The 18,462-nt window shown below is 44.0% G+C and overlaps 1 protein-coding gene across 6 annotated transcripts in view; it reads right to left on the bottom strand.

The window, feature by feature from the left end:
- Positions 1-1,851: 1,851 nt before the first annotated feature.
- The window catches only part of brpf1 (bromodomain and PHD finger containing, 1), a 37,395-nt gene continuing 20,784 nt past the window's right edge, over positions 1,852-18,462 (bottom strand). For 5 of the 6 annotated variants that reach the window (XM_056729469.1, XM_056729472.1, XM_056729471.1 and 2 more), the window contains 8 exons: positions 9,513-9,882; positions 7,642-7,944; positions 6,138-6,410; positions 5,036-5,183; positions 4,190-4,323; positions 3,981-4,096; positions 3,557-3,711; positions 1,852-2,718 (listed from right to left, as the gene is read on the bottom strand). In XM_056729469.1, the coding sequence (XP_056585447.1) occupies positions 2,535-2,718; positions 3,557-3,711; positions 3,981-4,096; positions 4,190-4,323; positions 5,036-5,183; positions 6,138-6,410; positions 7,642-7,944; positions 9,513-9,882 (1,683 nt within the window). In that variant the 3' untranslated portion in view covers positions 1,852-2,534. Of the gene's footprint in view, positions 2,719-3,556; positions 3,768-3,980; positions 4,097-4,189; positions 4,324-5,035; positions 5,184-6,137; positions 6,411-7,641; positions 7,945-9,512; positions 9,883-18,462 lie in introns of those variants that run through there. The other variant, XM_056729474.1, reaches the window with a different exon arrangement.

Below are 18,462 nucleotides of genomic sequence, written 5' to 3'. Positions count from 1 at the left end.
TCTTGGAATAGGTTGGGCTGTAAAGGGTAATATAGATTTACCATGTTGAATTTTCCGACCCTTACCTTAGGAAAATCATTACCTTTAAATAAGATGGGTTGTTTCAATTCACGGTTGGGCTTCTGCACATTTTACCGATTTACATTTTTGCAAACAAAAATATGTGAGATATCCAGCTGCCCAAACACTGAGATACTCCTCCCTTGGATGGCTTGGGCAGAGGGCATCCAAGGTATGGTTGACTATGCTAGTATTTCAGTCCTTTAAAACATCCTGACCCACAGGTCATCTGTAGTTGTTGTTGTAGTACTGTAAGTGAGGCCAATGTGTCAAAAAATTAAAATGCCATATTTCCAATAAAAAAAATGTTATACCTAAAAACATACTCATTTTCTGTCTAGAGCTTAGATCCTCCAGCGCTCCCTAAAAATTCAGCACATGTGGCAGATGCTGAAGTCCTGGAGAAACAGTTCTTTTTCAATTTTTGTTTAATATAAAACATTGTCTGGGAACAAGAGATCCAATTCTTGTCAGCATTTATCCCAATAGAACTAAAAGGTGGATACATCAGAGAAAGGGGTTATTTTCCAGGGTTCCTTTTTCAACAAAATCGTGCTAACTCCTTCCTCCATTTTCTTTCCCACAGAGTGAGGTATTCCTTCCCATCCTCTGCAAGCTGTGCGTTTTTTTCTATGGGAAGCCGTCTGTTGATCAAGCAATATTTAAAGTTTCCAACCAGTGGCTCATACCTTTCTCTCTAGAAAAATCGAGAAAGAATATCTGCCTTTCTCACTCAGAAAAACACTAGAAAATGATGGTTTGAAAGGACAAGTCACAGAGATGGGAAGTCCTGTCTGTTGTCAAAAAACCTACGACTCCACATTCAGTCCTTGCTCTACTCGTTCTCTCTGCTGCCTTGGACACATTCAACCAGCAGATCCTGCTCTTCAACCTGTGTACTACTGGTTGCACTCAGCAGGTTCAAGTTGTATCAGATCCTTCAAGGTTTCAACTAAGCATTGGGTGCCTCAGGGATCAGTATGGAGAAGATGATGAAGAAATATGTTTTCAAGTGCGCAGTTTGGGAACCCTGAGCAGAGGAGACGATGGACTGATCTGAAGAAAATTTGCTCGCCCACTGTGAGAAATAGTTATGTAATGTATAAAAATTGGATATCTTTGATGGAGAATGACAGGCTGTGAATCCAACAAACAATCAACCCAAACATCGATAAATAAAGTCTTTATTTATCATAATTTATTGTTTACTTTCAAAACACTTTTTGAACAACGAATAAAGTTTTGAAGTGAAATAAAAGTTTTCATCAGCGAAAAAAAAAGTTTTGAAGAGCGAAATTAAGGCCAAGGAGAGAGAGAAACAATCAGAGAGAGAGAGAGAGAGAAAGTCTTTGGACTCTGGAAGGATCTAATACAGAGAATATTTACACAAGCTTTTTTTTGCAATGCGGTTCAGGGCTTCCATTAAATATAAACATTATTAGGGTTAATGTAACCCAACAGTTGTCAATTTATACTTTTTTAATGTGCTGCTTACTTTTGAAATGAATAAAAATCTTTGTTATTTTATATTTCATTAACTAAAGTTAGTTTGTACACATTAGAATATAAATCGGTTGAAATGTATCCTTAGAAGTTTTAAAAAATGCTGACAATGTTGATACCCATTTCTTTACATAATCTCTTTTCTCAGAATCGGTTAATAAAGTTTCTGTTCACCTTTTAAAACCGCTCACTACTAACTTGATGATTTGGTGAAGCAACATAGTTAACCATTTCAAAAAACATGCTTGTAGATTCATCATTAAGCAGAAATAACTCAAGAAGCAGATGTACAAAACTCAAATGTTTTTATTAAAGCCTATCGCACATATTTTATATTTATATATAAAAGATCTACAGTGATAGAACTGGCACATGAGCAGACAACAGTTTGTCATCAATGTATTCATTCATTCAAACATCGGAGTATGAGAAATGTTCACCACAAACACAGACAGATACGCCGACTCAAGAGCTGAGAATGTGTGTGGCTGCATTATAGGAGGATGAGAGCTTGTCTCATTTGGAAGAACAAATAAATACAGTACCGCAATCAAGCGTCGTTGTGCCCTCTACACAAAATGCACTGCTTCTTTTTTAACATCCTATATGAACACTTACATGAATTCTCTTGCACATAACCACACAAACACAGTCAGCAGAACACATGGTTTAGGTGTACTAAAATTGTGAAGATGTGGTTTTAGACATTTTAAAAGTTTCAATAAGCAGAGGACTATCAAAACTGTGTTCTTTACATACAGAATACTGGCTGTAGTGTGAGGTAAATGGACCACATGTTTGTCCTTTATTTATGAATGCACTGGAAAATCACATACAGCTGCACTGATCGTGTACACGTAAAAACAACCGTCCTGTCTAAAGACTACCGGCAGCTTAGCACCAGAATAGAGAACGTACTAAAGTGTGTATTTCAATTTATTCTATAGTTCTTTTTGTTGCGAAGTGTGTGTTCAGTCGCTGTCACTGGTATCACTGCTGGGGTCACCCTGGACTTTGTTACGGTGCTGCATTGCACGGTGGTACGCCACCTGAACGGACTTCCTGATGTTTGACTTTCTGCCCTCCAACATCTTCTCCTTGTCTAGATCCTGATTCACACCAAGAGGAACCAGTTTGGAGCGCGGCAGCCACTGCCTGTACACACACACACACACAGACATTTAGACACAGTTATTTCCTGTCTTCCTTCTCTCTTTTCTCATCCACACGATTTCAGCTGTCAAAAGCATTTTCATGTTTGTTTCCTCTGGCCTATTTCTCTTTGTTTGCAAGTACAGGATGTTCAAAAATGCTGATAGCTCAAAAACGCTTTCTTAAAATGAGCCTTGAGGGTTTGAGAACAGTAAAGTCAATACGAAAACCTTTTATCTAGGAATAAACATTTGTATAACTAATTCCAAAAGTACACTCGGCGTGTGCATATCAAAGAAAAAATTGGCTTGTCAAGTAAACAAAACCTTACTCACAGATGGCACCTTTATTATAATTATTTTTACATGGTTTAGTCTAATGGCATTTCTAACATACACCAACAGGTAAAGGTTTCAAATAGTCAGAAGCATTCTCAATGTTTCTTTTTCCCACTTTATATGTCTTTAACCACTGTGTCCTTAAATAAAGTACACAGTACATATCAGGGAAATGTTTATATAATTGTTTCACTTTTTGTTTTATAAGCATGTGACGGACAAATTGACCCAAATTTACACTAACTGCCAGTTTACAACTTAAATTTGTTGTAATAATATATAATATATGTAAAATAAAGAAGTTATTATATTCATTCATACACTAGCATTTAACTACAAAAATAATTGAAAGCATTTCAACAGGCCACTAAATCGTTCTCCCTTCCAGAACTACAGGAGGCAATAAGATATATATTTTGTGCATTATACCACAATAAAACTATACTTTTTAAGATTGAATAAGTACAAAACAAAAAGTGAAAACACAAATGTGTCTCACTAACCAGGTTCTCTTGTTGTCAAAGAATAGCACAAGAAAGAGATGTTCTCGGGCCTCCTGGGTCATCTGCTCTCCTAGTTTTAGCACCTCTAGAGGAGGAACTGGGATCGGGACGCCCCTGTGGAACACACCTTCTCGTGGCATCTTGGGATCAATGATCTGGAGGGAACATCAACCAGATTAGGTAGTTGCACATTAGGTAGTTACACCGCCCTCTGCAGGTCAAACAGAGCAGAACACTAAACAAATATCCTAAATGTCACTTTAACACAAAACTAAATACATATTTTTTTTATTTGTATAATGTATGACCTGGACAAACACTGCCAGTTTTCATAAAATTACAGAATTTACCACATTTTTAAGAAAAACGTGCTAACAAAACTACTAATTTCGTATAGTAGTACTCTGAGTAGTGTAGCACTCACCAGTGCGGGGTAAGAGGGGTATCCTCTGCACTTGGCCCACACAAGATCAAGAGCATCCAGAGAGCTGTAATCATCAGAACTCATCCAGCATCCAGAGCGGGCCCTGCCTCGAACCACTGCACGCATGCACACACAAACACACACACACACTGAGTCTATAACCAGCTTACATGTAGGGGCTCATTTGATGGTGTGTCTACTAGACTCACAGTGGGAAACTCCTCTCGCTCCGCCCATTGAGTACGAGTCGTTTTCTGTCCCAGACGTCTCTTCGCTGCTGTCCTCTGGAAATGCTGAGCGGGAAAATGAGGCCTTTCCACGTCCCTGTTTGGAGGGAGTGGTACTACAAAAAAGGAACATATCTTTGAAAATGCAGCTGTGCAACATTTGCACTGTAAAAGTTTCAATGTTCTTTGTATTTGGGCACAAGAAATAGATTATTAGCTGGGTTTGATGTACGACAGGGCTCTAGACTGGAACCAAATGGTCGCATTTTGTGACTTTTTTAACTGCCAGTGTGACAAGTTTTTCTGAATGGTCGTACATGTTCAAACTGGTCAATATCTAATGTTTGTGTATAATAAATTGAATATGCAGAAATGTTATATTGCGCCTTTAGTCACTCATTTTCGTCTCCCCTCAGGTGTTACAGACCCTCCTATCTCCCTTCTATAGTATCTCTCTGCTTGACTTTTAGAGCAGGTTTTGACAGAATGCGCGATGTGAGGACGTCACACGGTGCGTCTTTGGCCAAATTATGCAGAAAATCTGCAACAATCTCAAACTTTTGCAAGCTGAAGGTTGTCTGATTATGCGTCAATTCTGCGATCGCAAAATCCTGCAGGGACTGATTAAACTATACATTTTGTTTCTGAATATGTGCAATCCCTGGGATAGAACCCATGACCTTGGCATTGCTAGCTCCATGCTCTCAACGATTATTGTCTGAAACGCCACATATAAACAGAACCTCGTTGTGCATCACACTCAACATTCTGCATCTTCATGGCAGGAAAAGCGGTTGGCGTGTAGACTGTGCATGTGCTTTCATGTACCTGGTCCTGTCGGATGCGGCACTGCTGCTGCTACTGCTGGTGGACTCTGAGTCGGAGCTGGAGCGCGGGAGACTGCGTTCATTTCTGTACACCAGAAAACTTTCAGTCACCGGCTGACTGCTTCCACCAAAACCATTACTGTGCAGGTCTGAGAGAGGAACACCACAACATTTTATTATAGAATATATCAAAAAGCAACAGATTCTATTGCATGAATCTATCAATATATATATAAAATGTGAAACTGGTGTTGTTTTTAGCCTCAAATGTATAAGAAATGCACTAATTGGGGGACTGTGGGAGTTTCCATGATGAATCAATGTCATATAAGTGTGGATACGACTACTGATTATAATAAACTTTTATTACATTTAGTTCTTTAAATAAAGAGCAAACAAGAAAAATATAAATTCAAATAAATACATTTATGTAAATGTCCCGAACTGATCTAAAAGAATAGTATGGGGGGTGATCAAGGCACTTGTGAACTGATCAAAACAGTATTGTGTACGTGTCGTAAAACAGAGAGAGCAAGTTGCAACTAAATAAGTGCCTGAATATCTATGACTGTGGAACACTAAAGATGATATTTTGAGGAATGGTTGTGTGTCCTTATGAAAGTCAAGGGGGGCAATGAGGTCTTTAAAAACATTCTTATGTTTTGCAGAACAAGAAAGTAATTCAGGTTGGAATTACACAATGAACAAATGTTCATTTGTGGGTGAACTTTCCTTTTATTTATGTTTTATTAATAACTTGTAATGACGGTCTCTCAAGTTCTCAAACATGTTTGGGGACTTATTTGGTGGACACATATGATAATTCACATCTGATGCATATCACATACAAATGCAATAGCAGAAAAAAATCTATTGCTTCAATCTAAATTTTAGGTTGGTTTTAATAAAACTGTGAAAAATGGACATTGTGACTCATATTATTCTAAGCAGGATTTGGTTATTGGTGTAATATAGATGCCTGTTTGTAAATATCTTTTCAACTTTTAAAGAACTGACATTACTTTTATGGTTATAGTTTTTTTTTGGTTAAGCTGTTCCTTTAATGCAATTTCCTATCCATGAGACTTTATTTCAACACATACCCAGTATGAGGTGATCGTGTTCGCTGTCTGTCTCCGAGCTGGAGCTGGACTGTGGACTGTGGGGTCTCTTGCGTGATTGGGGGAGAGAAGGCAGCTGGGGTGGGCCAATTGGACTAGAGCTCAGCACCCCTGGTCCATGCAACAGGTCTCGGTTCTTAGGGGGTCGACCGGGGCGCTTCGGAGGGCCGGTGGCTTTGGGATTTTTCTTTGAGAAGAGGACAGATGTACGACGTCCAACCTCAGGGGCCAGCGCAGAAGAGGACACATTAAGGTCTACAGAGAAAACACCAAAATAATCACAATAATCATTACATTTAATTCACAGGAAATATTTAAATGAAAATACACAGGGCAAGACTCTGTGAACATCTTACTAAAACTCTGTGAATACTTGTCATAGAAACACAAAACATTCGTCTAAAGAAAGCTTGAAGTGTCCACTTTTAAATGAACTAATACATAACTTAAACAAATATTGTCTGAATAAGTAATATGTACAATATCTCTGGTGTCAGCGTATTATCTCTAATGGGATCGAGCCCTTGCATATTGTAATGTTCTGCGAGAGCCACGTGCCCATGCCAACGTATATAGATTTTATAGAGATTCATGTTTAGGCAATGTCACGCTGCACATACGTGGAGGATCTTCAGACTGTCAGGTACAAAGAGATAAAGTTTACTGTTATTTAGAAAAAGATTGCGCCTCGGTTTCATTGTGAAGAGCGACTGCACACAGTGAAGCGCATTCGTTCTGACAAGTGAGGATTGTTTCTGTCTTTCCTTAGTAATTTACTGCGGTTCCTATATAACAAATGACCAAATGTCTTATTTTGTTAAGCATGGGCATTGTTAGCATTCATCTTTATTTATATACATATTACTAAATAATACTGTGCACAATATTTGCTAACCATGATTTTCATCTTTCCGTTTATAATCTTTTTAGCACACTGTTTTAGCACAGCGTTTTCTGGCCTTTTTTCTAACTATGAATAAACATTATTTTCTCAAAAACCCAAACATGTACATAGATATTGCTTGCATTTTATTGTAGCACTGTTTGTGGGGAATAGAGTTATGTGAGACTTTAACCATTAACATGTTTATATGCAGCTGAAAAAAACACAAATGACAGGGTATTTTAAAACTCTTCCAGGGCCCCAAACCCCCTCAGATATAAGAGGGTTAATATGTGACCGGGGTCAGAAATTTAAACAGATTTTGAATAAAAATGCTACTTAATAATACAACTAAATGTATTACAAGTATCGCAATTGAACTATGAATGAACGAAACGTGAACAAAAGAAGAATAAAACGTGTCCATTACAGCATTACGATCACGGTGCCTCAACGTTTTTTGTGCTTGACTCACAGTGTTGAGCATTACAACCAATCATAGACAGCATGTCTATGACACATAATGGACAAAATGTGGTATGGCATGGTGCAAGTAATTCTGACAGAATATCCGTGAACTGTTCATTAAAGATGTTTACTGACCTTTTCCACCAATCTCATGACTGCTGCTCTCTCCATCATCATGACGGCCGCTCGCAGAGGCATGATGCGCAAGGACTGAGCTGCGTTCCAGCGACAAGCTCGACTCGTGATTGCCCAAACCACAGCCGCCCTCACGCTGATGAGCCAGCTTACGCTTAATGACGGTCATCTCCTTCTTCAAGGCTTTAGCTCGCCGGGACTGGCCGATACTGTGCTTCCCTGACATGACTTCATCATAACGTGCCAGCAGGATCTGCAGCTGCTCGTCCAGAGGCAAACGCCGTCGGTTCTCCAGCAAAAGATCTGTGAACAGGAACAGAAAACGTCAGAGGCACTTAACACAATCAGCGTATCAAAACAAGACTTAAGACTCCCTGAAAACAAAGTCACCTGGAGCTTAAAAAAACTACTGAATTGCAACCTCGGGAGCTTAAACTACATACACAACAATTATTCATACCCTTGGTAAATATGACCAAAAAGACAGTAAAAATAAATCTGCATCTGCGTTTTGATCTTGTATTTAATAAAGATACAAAATCGAATCTTTTATTAGAGAATAAGAATTTTAAATGAATGATTTTCTCTTATACACAATGCTCATTATTAATCAAATGAATACTTTTTGCAATCTTCTTTTTTGCCAAGATAACAGCTCAATAGATTTGTGAATTGATATCGTTTTGTTTACATATCTTATTTTTGTCATTTAATTATGTACTTTAGAAGCTATAGAAATACATGTAGGTTTCTCAGGAAAATAAATAAAAGCAATTTGCAACAAAAAACATTTTCAGAGGTTGACACCCACCTGACTTTAAATGAACCGTGTTGCCTTCCTGAGCATCCCTGAATGTTTCTATCTATTGTAATAGTTGTGTATGAGTCTCTTGAATGTCCTTAAATGTAAAAAGATCAATCTCAACATCATACAGTTACTTCTGGACATGAGTCAAATATACAGAAATGCTGAAAAAGCAAAGATTCTGGAGGACCTGGATCATTTTTCTGAAGATCAGTGGACAGTTTAGTGACTCAGGACAAACAAGAAACCCTTAAACAACTATGACGAAACATAAAAACTGTCATTTACTGTTCAGGTAACGTCTTACAGTATTAAGAATTAGCGGGGTGTAAACTTTTGACCTGGGCTATTTTTAGAAATTCTGTTATTATTCTTCGGTGTGAACTTTATGTAAACATTTCGTTTTTGGAATAACATGTTCAGGGCAGGACTAAATAAAAAATTAAACCTTAATTTTCAAAATGCTTCAAAAAATAAACTTTTTCATAATTTCAGCATTTTCCAGTTTTTGCAAGGGGGGTGTAAACTTTTGATCTCAACTGTAATTGCCTAGGGTATGAATAACTGTATTTAATATGAGGTTTTCCCGTTACTTAAATTTGCAACTTTTTGTGATTTTGTTGCATTTAAGCATGAACAATGAAAATTCAAAACATTTGACCAAATTAAGGAAAAATGGGGTGGGTTGGATTAGAAGTAATAAAGTAATGCTGACCAACTTGCATAATGTGGAAGTTGGACAAAAGTGTCAAAATTCAGTGGAATTCAATTGGAATAAAAAAGGGAAACTGAATTTTAATAAGGGACAGGGCTGTGTGCCCGAATATTATGTTTTTGATTTAAAAAAGGAATAAAAAATATGTTATATTAGATACTTTATAATTTAACAAATTATTCCACCATAATGAGATCAAATAGACAATTTTGAATTATTTTGCGAGTAAACTAGCTGCTTTCATGGAGGAGTAATATAAGGTTGCTCTAAAGTTAAAAAAAGTGATGGATTACCAAAGTATACTATTTTTGAAAAATAGACTGAAAACCAATAAGAAGAAACCAAACTGACCATCTTCAGCAGCTGACGCCGATCTCTCTCTCTCTCTGAATCTCTCTCTCTCTCTTTCCCTCTCTCTCTCTCGCTCGTGTGGTGACTCCGGGCTTGGCTCTCTCGGAAGATGCATGCCTGTCTCATAATCATAGCCAATTCTCTCTGCCTGTCTGCGCGCCTGCCGTAAAACAGCACCACCCGCTTCTCGCAATCGCAGTGCAGAGCGGTAGAAGACTGTGTCTTTGGCATTGTACTTCAGACAGTTGTTGACAATGGTCAGAAAGTCAGTCTCAAAAGTTTCAAAGCTTAGATAGCGATGTGATTCTAAACCCTTCCACATTGTCTGAAAGTCCATCGGGCGTTCAATGTGATCCAGGTAATCTGGGACCTAAAAAAGAGGAAGAAAAGACAGAAACACAAAGCAGTGAAGGGATTGTGAGACATTTCTACAAATCAAGTTTTGGGGAATCCTCACTTTGTGATCTATACACGACTGATTTAATTTGTATTATTTTAGACAATTTTGTAACTCATTGTAACTGTTTTAATCTCACACGGTAAGATCTGAATCCCTCTTTTGTCATGCTGGTTGGAAGTCTCATAACATCCTGATAGCAATCAATAAGTATAGTGATTCATTGGTATTTTTATAATTATATATCGTCTTTGAAAGGAAAACTTTGTTTTCGAGTTGTAGTGTGAATGACGCGTTTTTCGTCATGTGATGCAGTTGTTTCGGCTGCTCTCCTGTTTGATAGCATTAATGACAGTTCATGCATTCTTTAGATATGACAGATATGACACATGGTGATGTGTCTTAGGTATTTACTCATGTGCAGTACATGGATGTAAGCGTTTCAGTCGATTCAGTGTGGATGGGCAGCGTTTGCGAAATGCTTGAAAACGCTAATGTGAACGAAGAGCATTTTGAAAATGAAAACTTAGTTTTCAAATGAAAGCGCACTAGTGTAGACAGAGTCTAAGTCAGTAAGTAATCTTGAGTAATGCTAGTCCATCAATCACGTGCGATTCAAAGTTTATGTTTTTCCAGTAACAATAACATTCTGCTTTTCAAGCAGTCCCTTGAGGGCTAAGACACTTGTTATTTCCCTAAATTAATGAAATATTAAAATGTTAACTGTCATACTTTTCATCATTTAATCATATCACACTCCATAAAGACCATGTTTTACACATAATAATGCAGCCAGGAGAGGGTGTGATGGTTTCCACTCATTTAAAATGCATGAAAACAAATATTTTCATTTATTTTGTCAATCACTCTTGAAATGACCTGTACACTAAATAATTTAACCTTCATACTTGCACAACAATATCACTCTATTTATTTGATTGTCCAGGTTTAAGTCAGTATATATAATAATGAAAATATGGGACAAATATAATGTAATTAAGTGGCGGCAGAGCTGTGCACAGTCGGTATGTGTACAATCATACAAAATAGTCTGCAGTTATCAAAGACACAAGTGTGCATACAGTCATGTAAAACGGTGTGTTCGACCTTTAAAGATGTGACCCGTCTGTGGCGAGCACGTACAGTCATGAGAACCAAAGTTTTCGCATTTTAAAGATGTGTCTGGTTTGTGATAGCTGTTATGGTTTCCCCCTTATATACTGTTTGTATATATGTCGCAACTTAAGTAGCCTACAAGTTATAATGACGGTATGCCTATAAGCTATCAACAAACAAGTTAGCCTACAGAATATAATGTTTTTATTATTTTTAAAGCAAAGCAATTTGTTTAAACAAAGCGAATAGAAAGCAATGGAGAAAAAGTACATCACAACGCAGATATCATATTTCAATTTAAGAATTTAAATAGGTTATGGAAGTGAAAGTGACTTATGTGACAGTTATTGTGACCCATACCCGAAATGTGTCCTCTGCATTTATCCCATCCAGAGAGTAGTGAACACACGCACAGCAAGTTGTGAACACATGTACACCCGGAGCAGTGGGCAGCTATCACTGCAGTGCCCGGGGAGCATGTAGGGGTAAGATGCCTTGCTCAAGGGCACCTCAGTCGTTACCCGCTGGCCCTGAGAATCGGCAACCTTCTGGTCTCGAGTCCGACCCTCTAACCACTAGGCCATGACTGCCCAATCATGTGTTTGCTACACAATATATAAATATTATTTATTATTATAAATTTATTTTATTATTTAAATAATATATATTTCTCAACCACCGCGGTTGATTTGTCCATTACCAAGGCGGTTGTAAAAAAACGGACACTATTTTGTACCCGCCGCCTCCTTTTGGATTCTCCTTCCTGACAAATCGTGATAATGTAACATTTGCTCACGGTTCCCCCTTAGTGATGCTTTTATGAATACATTCATTTCTTTCAACAAATTAAACTATGAGCACATCTAGTTCCAGTTAAGGATTTAGATTTTTGCTTGATGTAAACTCTCTTCTTATATTTACATTCATTAGCAGTTCATATATTAAGGTTTTTTTTTTTTAAATCAGGACAGCTGCTCAAAGAAGCAGTTCATCTTAGCTTTAGGTTTGTGTGTGTAGTGCCACAAACAGCACATTTTGTTCCTGAGTTATTCCTCATATATTTATATTTTCCTGCAGAACTGTATTACAATTCAACACATGAATCACAACCCAATTTAAGCCATTTTGACAATGCAAACCTACTTGTGGTGAAAAGGTTTAAAGCAGCACCCAGGAAAAGGTGGATAGAACAATTTCTGCTGTTCGCACATTTTTTCCCGTGGCATGGTATATTCAGTTATTAAAGCATCTGAAAGGTTAAAGGTACAGTGTGTAGCATTTTGAAGGATTTATTTACCAAAATGTAATATATTATACAAAACTATGTTGTGAGTGGTGAAGAAATACCTTACAAAATCAACCGAAATGTTTATATTACCTTGCAATGAGCCATTTTATGTATATACGCCGCGGGCACATCCTTACATGTAATTTATCAAATTGCACAGCCACGTTTCTATAGTAGCACTTCACGGACAAACTGAGTGCGTTTCGTAAAAGGAAGGATGCACGGGACTATGTAGAAATAGAAAAGGTTCTTTGTTGCAGTAAGATGTGAAATTTGCGCTAATGGTGGACCACACATACGCTGCACACGAGCCGACAGAGCGTCAATCTGTGTCGTCAAAAAAGAGAAAATACGATGCAGCAAGGCGAAGTCGAGAAAAAAAACTGCAGGAAACCCGAAAAAACATCGCCGTGGTTCTTTTCAAAAAGGTGGGCATGAAGCAGGAAACGGTTTTGCTAAGCGACGCCGAAGTTGCCAGTTTTCTGCTGGACCGGTAAGTTTGTCTAATTTCCGCAATATAAGTGAACGTCTTGGTTACGTATGTAACCTCAGTTCCCTGATGGAGGGAACGAGACGTTGTGTCGAGAACGACAGATGGGGTTCGCCCTTGAGAACCAATCAACTCTGACTACTATAGAAAAGGCCAATGAAATTTGGCGAATGCAATTTGCATGCCGGGCTCCGCCCCCGGAAATCCGGTATAAAAGGAGGCCGGCGTGCAGCATTCACTTACCTTTGTTCTGAAGAGCCTGAGACCTCTCAAACTGCAGCAGAATACGATACGTGTTCGTGGCATAAGGGACACAACGTCTCGTTCCCTCCATCAGGGAACTGAGGTTACATACGTAACCAAGACGTTCCCTTTCTGTCGGTCTCTCGACGTTGTGTCGAGAACGACAGATGGGGTTGCCTATGGAAAACGCCACAACGCTGTATCGCGTCACAATCTCTAGCGAAGCGACGGTAACAAGCCTGGGCGTGTCATCTCGAAGCTTTCGTGAGACTGTAACCTTCCAGTGTGGTGGTCGGGGGGTTCCAGAGCTTTCTTGGAGAAAGATGGGTACAGCCCTGACCGGTAACTTTCACGGACGGGGCCTTAGCTCTCTATAGGCGAGAGGCCGTCCAGATCAGTTTACACCGGGTAAGCGCGACTCTTAATCAGAGAAGCGCTACAGAGGCCACCTCCTACCCGTGGGGAGGAATATGGTGGATATAGGTATGGTCTCGTCCTTGGAGGAGAACGCATGGAACGTGCGGACTGAGTAGTTAACCGCGAGGTGGAGGCCCACCTGGGGAAGCTCATGGGTTACCAGGAGTGGGAACCATTCTCATGAGGATACATCAGACGGAACAGCCCACGGAGGGGGTGTTACAGACGTCCGGTAGCACTAGGTCCGGTTAGAGCTATCTGTGATAGCTCACATGGTATCCCGGCCTAAGGGGGAAGGCTGCTCTGCCCAGCCAGCCCCCAGGGGGTGCTTGTTTGGTGATGGATGGAATGCCTATTCTTAACCAGTGTCTGGGTAAGAAGGGAGGCTGGTGAGGTACCAGTTTCTTAGCGATGTGTTCGGGTAAGAAGAAAAGGTAAATAGCACACTGACCCAACCTGTTAGAGGGTGGAAAGGTGCTTTCGCAGGCATACGCCCCCCCGGATGCCAGTCCTACATGTCGCCACGCAGGACGTGGGCTGACACCGGGTTTACGCGAAGGTTGTTAACCCTTGCGAAGGTGTTTGGGCATAGCCCAACCCGCAGCTCTACAGATGTCTGCTAGAGAGGCGCTTCTGCCAGTGTCCAGGAGGTGGCTAAACTCCGTGTGGAGTGAGCCCTCACTGCCAATGGGCATGGGAGATTCTGAGATCGGAATGCCGTCGTAACGGCGTCCACGACCCAGTGCGCCAGCCTCTGTTTGGAGACAGCCTTCCCCTTCTGCTGTCCTCCAACAGACACGGAGCTGGTCAGAGCTTCAGAGCTCTGCGTGCGGTCCAGTACGTACTGGACACAACACTAATCGGGTTGGGTCTTCCTCCCCTATGGGGAGCGCCTGCAAGTTCACCACTTGGCCCCGGAGGGAGTAGTGGGAACTTCTTGGGCACGCATCCGGGCCTGGGTCTCAAGATAACGTGAGAGTTTCCAGGGCCGAGTTTAAGGCAATCCAGGGACACGGAGGATGCTCGGTGGTCCCCTACCCTCTTGAAGGAAGTGAGCGCCGTCAGGAGGGCCGTCTTACTCTATGAGGAAGATCGGAACCTCCGAGGGGCTCTTTGGGGGGCCCTGAGGCTCCCCAGGACCACTTAGGGTCCCAAGAGGGTATGGAGCGGAGATGAGGCGGATTCCGCCCTCTCGCTGCTTAGGAACCTGGTGACCAGGTCGTGTTGCCCTAGAAACTTTCCACCGACTGAGTCGTGATGAGTGGCAATAGCGACTACATACACTTTCAGTGTGGAAGGGAGATGTTAGTCTCCAGTCTCGTGAGGAGGGGAACACAATCCTGATCAAGCACCTCAGTGGGTCTTTCTCGTTGAGAAAGACACCAGGACGAGAAGAGGCACCGTCTAGAGGCGTGTAACCGCCTAGTAGATGGGGCCCTAGCCTGGGTGATGGTCTCAGCCGTATAGGGGGAGTAGCCATCTTAGGATCTTCTCGTCCCGTCTAGAGACCAGACATGGGTGTTCCAGAGGTCTGATCTGGGATGCCAGAACGTGTCCTTCCCCTGAGAGAGCAGGTCCTCTGTCAGGGGAATGGTTCAGGGGGAGTCGCTATCCAGAGCATCGGCTCTGAGGCCAAGTGCGGTTAGACCGGTGTGGTGTAACCAATAACACTTGGTGCTCCTGCTCCCTGACCTTGCACAGAGTCTGTACAAGAAGGCTCCTGGGGGGGGAAGGTGTGCTTCCGCCCATCCCGCGGCCAGCTGTGCGCAAGGATATCCGTGCCGAGGGCAGGGACTATCAAGCGGGCAAATGGTGGTGTTACGGGAGGTGAACAGGTTTTACCTGGGCCTACCCGAACAGCCTCCAAATGAGCTGGACTGCACGGGGGTGGAGTCGCCACTCTCCACGAGGCATAAACTGGCGAGAAAGCACGTCGGCTGTCTAGTTCAGTTTGCCCGGGGTGTGTGGCCTGCAGGGAACGAGTCACCTGTTGACTCCACCGGAGGAGGCGTCGAGCAAGTTGTGTTTAGCTGCTGTGTGCGAACGCCACCCTGACGATCTGTATTCGCTACAGCTATAGTGCTGTCCTCGGAACAGCACGTGTATGTCTCGCACGAGAGGCCGTAGCCTGCTCAGTGCAAGTAGCATAGCCCACAACTCTTGGCAATTGATATGCCAGCGCAGGCGGGGGTTCGTCCAACACCCCACCTGCGTGCCCGTTGCACACTACACCGCACCCCTGCAGGGAGACTTCAGTCGTCACCACGACCTGCCTCATAACCTGCTCAGAGGGACCTGAGTCCGTCGAAAAAGTCATAAAGACTAGGGGTTATGGTGCGTCGGCAGCAGGGCGGCATCACCATGCGCCTGCTGCCGGTGTGCCACGCTCTCCTCGGAACTCGACTCTGAAACCAGTGTTGGAGCGGTGTCATGTGCATCAACTCGAGGGGTATTAGCCCGCGAGGACGCCATGTGTCCCAGGAGCCTCTGAATTGTTTCAGGGGGACCGCTGTCTGCCTAAAATGTTCATTTCAGACAGTTCAACACTGGTTGGGCACAACTGCGGACAGGTGTGCCGACATGGTGACAGAGTTGAGTTCCATACCGAGAAAGAGGACGCTCTGCACTGGGGAGAGCTTGCCCCTCTCTTGGTTGACCTGGAGTCCCAATCGACCTAGGTGCCGGAGCACCAGGTCCCTTTGTGTACATAACAGATCTCGCGAGTGTGCCAAGATAGGCCAGTCGCTGAGATAGTTTAGTACCCGCTCGCCTTCCTCCTCTCAGGGAGAAAGGGCGGTCAGGGACAGACCGAAAGGGAGGACTCTGTACTGATATGCCCGCCTCTCGCACGCGAACCGTGGGAACGGCCGGTGTCGAGGAGGATCGAGACATGAAAGTAAGCGTCCTTCAGGTCGATTGCCACGAACCAATCCTGACACCTCATAGATGTCAGGACGCGCCTCTGTGTGAGCACCCTGAATGGCAGCTTGTGAAGGTGCTCTGTTCAGGGTACGCAGCCTTTGGGGGCAACCCGCCGTCTTTCTTGGGAACGATGAAGTGCGGGTGGTGACCCACTGAACATCTTGGTTTTGAGGGACGAACTCGATGCCTGTTTTGCCAGAAGGGTGGTGACCTCTACCCGAAGTACGGAGGCGTCCCTGCCTCTGACAGAGGGAGAGATGATGCCCCGAAACTTGGGTGAGTCTCTGGCGAACTGGATCGAGTAACCAAGACGGACCGCCCTCATTAGCCAGCGAGACAGTGTGGGCAGCTCTCGAGCTCCCAGGGACTGTGACAGGGTGACCAAGGGGACGGTCTGCTTCATCATTCCCACGGGGGGTGGTTCGTCGGCTGGCGGAGCTAACCATGTCGCGGGGAGTCCCCGGAGGGAAGGTTTTTGCTCCGCCTGCTTACCTGCCTGGCGGGACAACGGCACGCACTGTCGGTTTGAGAGTGGTGACGGCTGTCGTATGTGTACGACCTCACGCCTCGCCAGGGTGTGAGGTCGGTTCGCTGAGCACAGTCCAGTGGAGTGTGCGATCGGCTGCAAGTAAACCCGGGGAGAACAGAAAACTCAGTGAGTAAGTGGGCGCCAAGCCCTAACAAGGGCCCGGCTTTGGTGACGAGGCAGGAGTCGTCCCGTACCGACCGATCAGAGCCGTGGCTGTGAAGGTTCGGGCCCGATGTTGTTCTCCCTGGGGTCTTCCCGTCAGTGTCCCTTCTCGCGAGGAGGTTGCTGACGGGGTGTAGGTTTCCCCCTCGACCTCTGCTTCCGGGGTGCCGCCTGTGGGGGCACAGGAACCGGAGCCGATGCCGAAAGGGTCCTGGGTTGCAGGGAAGCAGACGTCACGTGAGATCTCGGAGGCCTGTAGGCGGCCGAGTCGCGGCGTGAAAAAAATGTGGTTAATTGCCACTGTCTGCTTCGCCGTCAAAAAACTGCTGAGCGCAGTCCTCGACGGTGTTACCAACAACCCACCCTGCGAGATGAGTGCATCAAGAAAGCGGACTTCCTTGCTGTCACTCTTCTGCACAAGGTATAGCCGGGGGTGTCTCTCCTGGACCACTACCGTGGACATCGTCCGACCCAGGGCCCGTGCCGCCGCCTTAGTCGCCCGTAGAGCGCTGTCAGCGGTGGCACGGAGATCCTGCATTATACCCGGGTCGGCCTTACCCTCGTGGAGCCCTCTCAACGCCCTGGCCTGGCGGACCTGCAGGATGGCCAAGGCATAGAGAGAGGAGGCAGCCTGGCCCGCAACATCGCAAGCTTTCGACACCAGTGATGCCGAAGTCTTACGTGCTTTGGACGGTAGGAGTGGTCGATCCCCCCCCAGGTGGTAGCCGTCCGCGGCACAGGTGCACCGCAGGCGGACGTTCCACCCGGGGGATCTCGACGCAGTCCTTGGCTGCCTCACCATCGAGGGAAGTAAGGGAGCCGGAGCTGGTTTCACTGGAACGGTCCGTGAGTGGAGCGTTCCAAGTTTTACACAGCTCCTCATGCACCTCCGGGAAAAACATGGCACCCGGGGTGGGCGCGGTTTGCACCGCGCACCGACCTCGGGAACCACGCATCCCCGGGTTAGCACGGATGACATCACTTCTGCTTCCTCCTGAACTCGACCGCTGGGGGTGGAGTTTGGATTCGGCAGAGTCGGATGCCAGTCTCCCTCCGATGCTGCGAGCGACATCTCATCTACGTCACACATCGTTTCCGAGTGTGTGCGTGAGGATCCGGACGGTATGCCACCGCCGGTTGGGGAACGTTCAGAAGAGCGAATCGGGGTGCGATCGGCCCGTGAGCACTTGGCTGGCGGGTTTACGTTCGCAGAGTTCCCCGTATCACTAACGCTGCTAACGTGGGTGGTCATCGGGGCCGTAGCCACAGATGTCACAGCCCGGGTAGCAGACGAAATGGTGGCTGGTTCCCGTAGGAAGACAGCCACCCGTGACCGCAACTTCTGAATGACAATCTGCCCGCAGTGCAGGCAGATGTGTCAACGAA

This window comes from Triplophysa dalaica, chromosome 18, assembly GCF_015846415.1.
Source record: "Triplophysa dalaica isolate WHDGS20190420 chromosome 18, ASM1584641v1, whole genome shotgun sequence".
NCBI classification, from domain to species: Eukaryota; Metazoa; Chordata; class Actinopteri; order Cypriniformes; family Nemacheilidae; genus Triplophysa; species Triplophysa dalaica.
The sequence above is the reverse complement of the archived record's forward strand: the minus strand, read 5'-3'. Positions and strand labels throughout refer to the sequence as shown.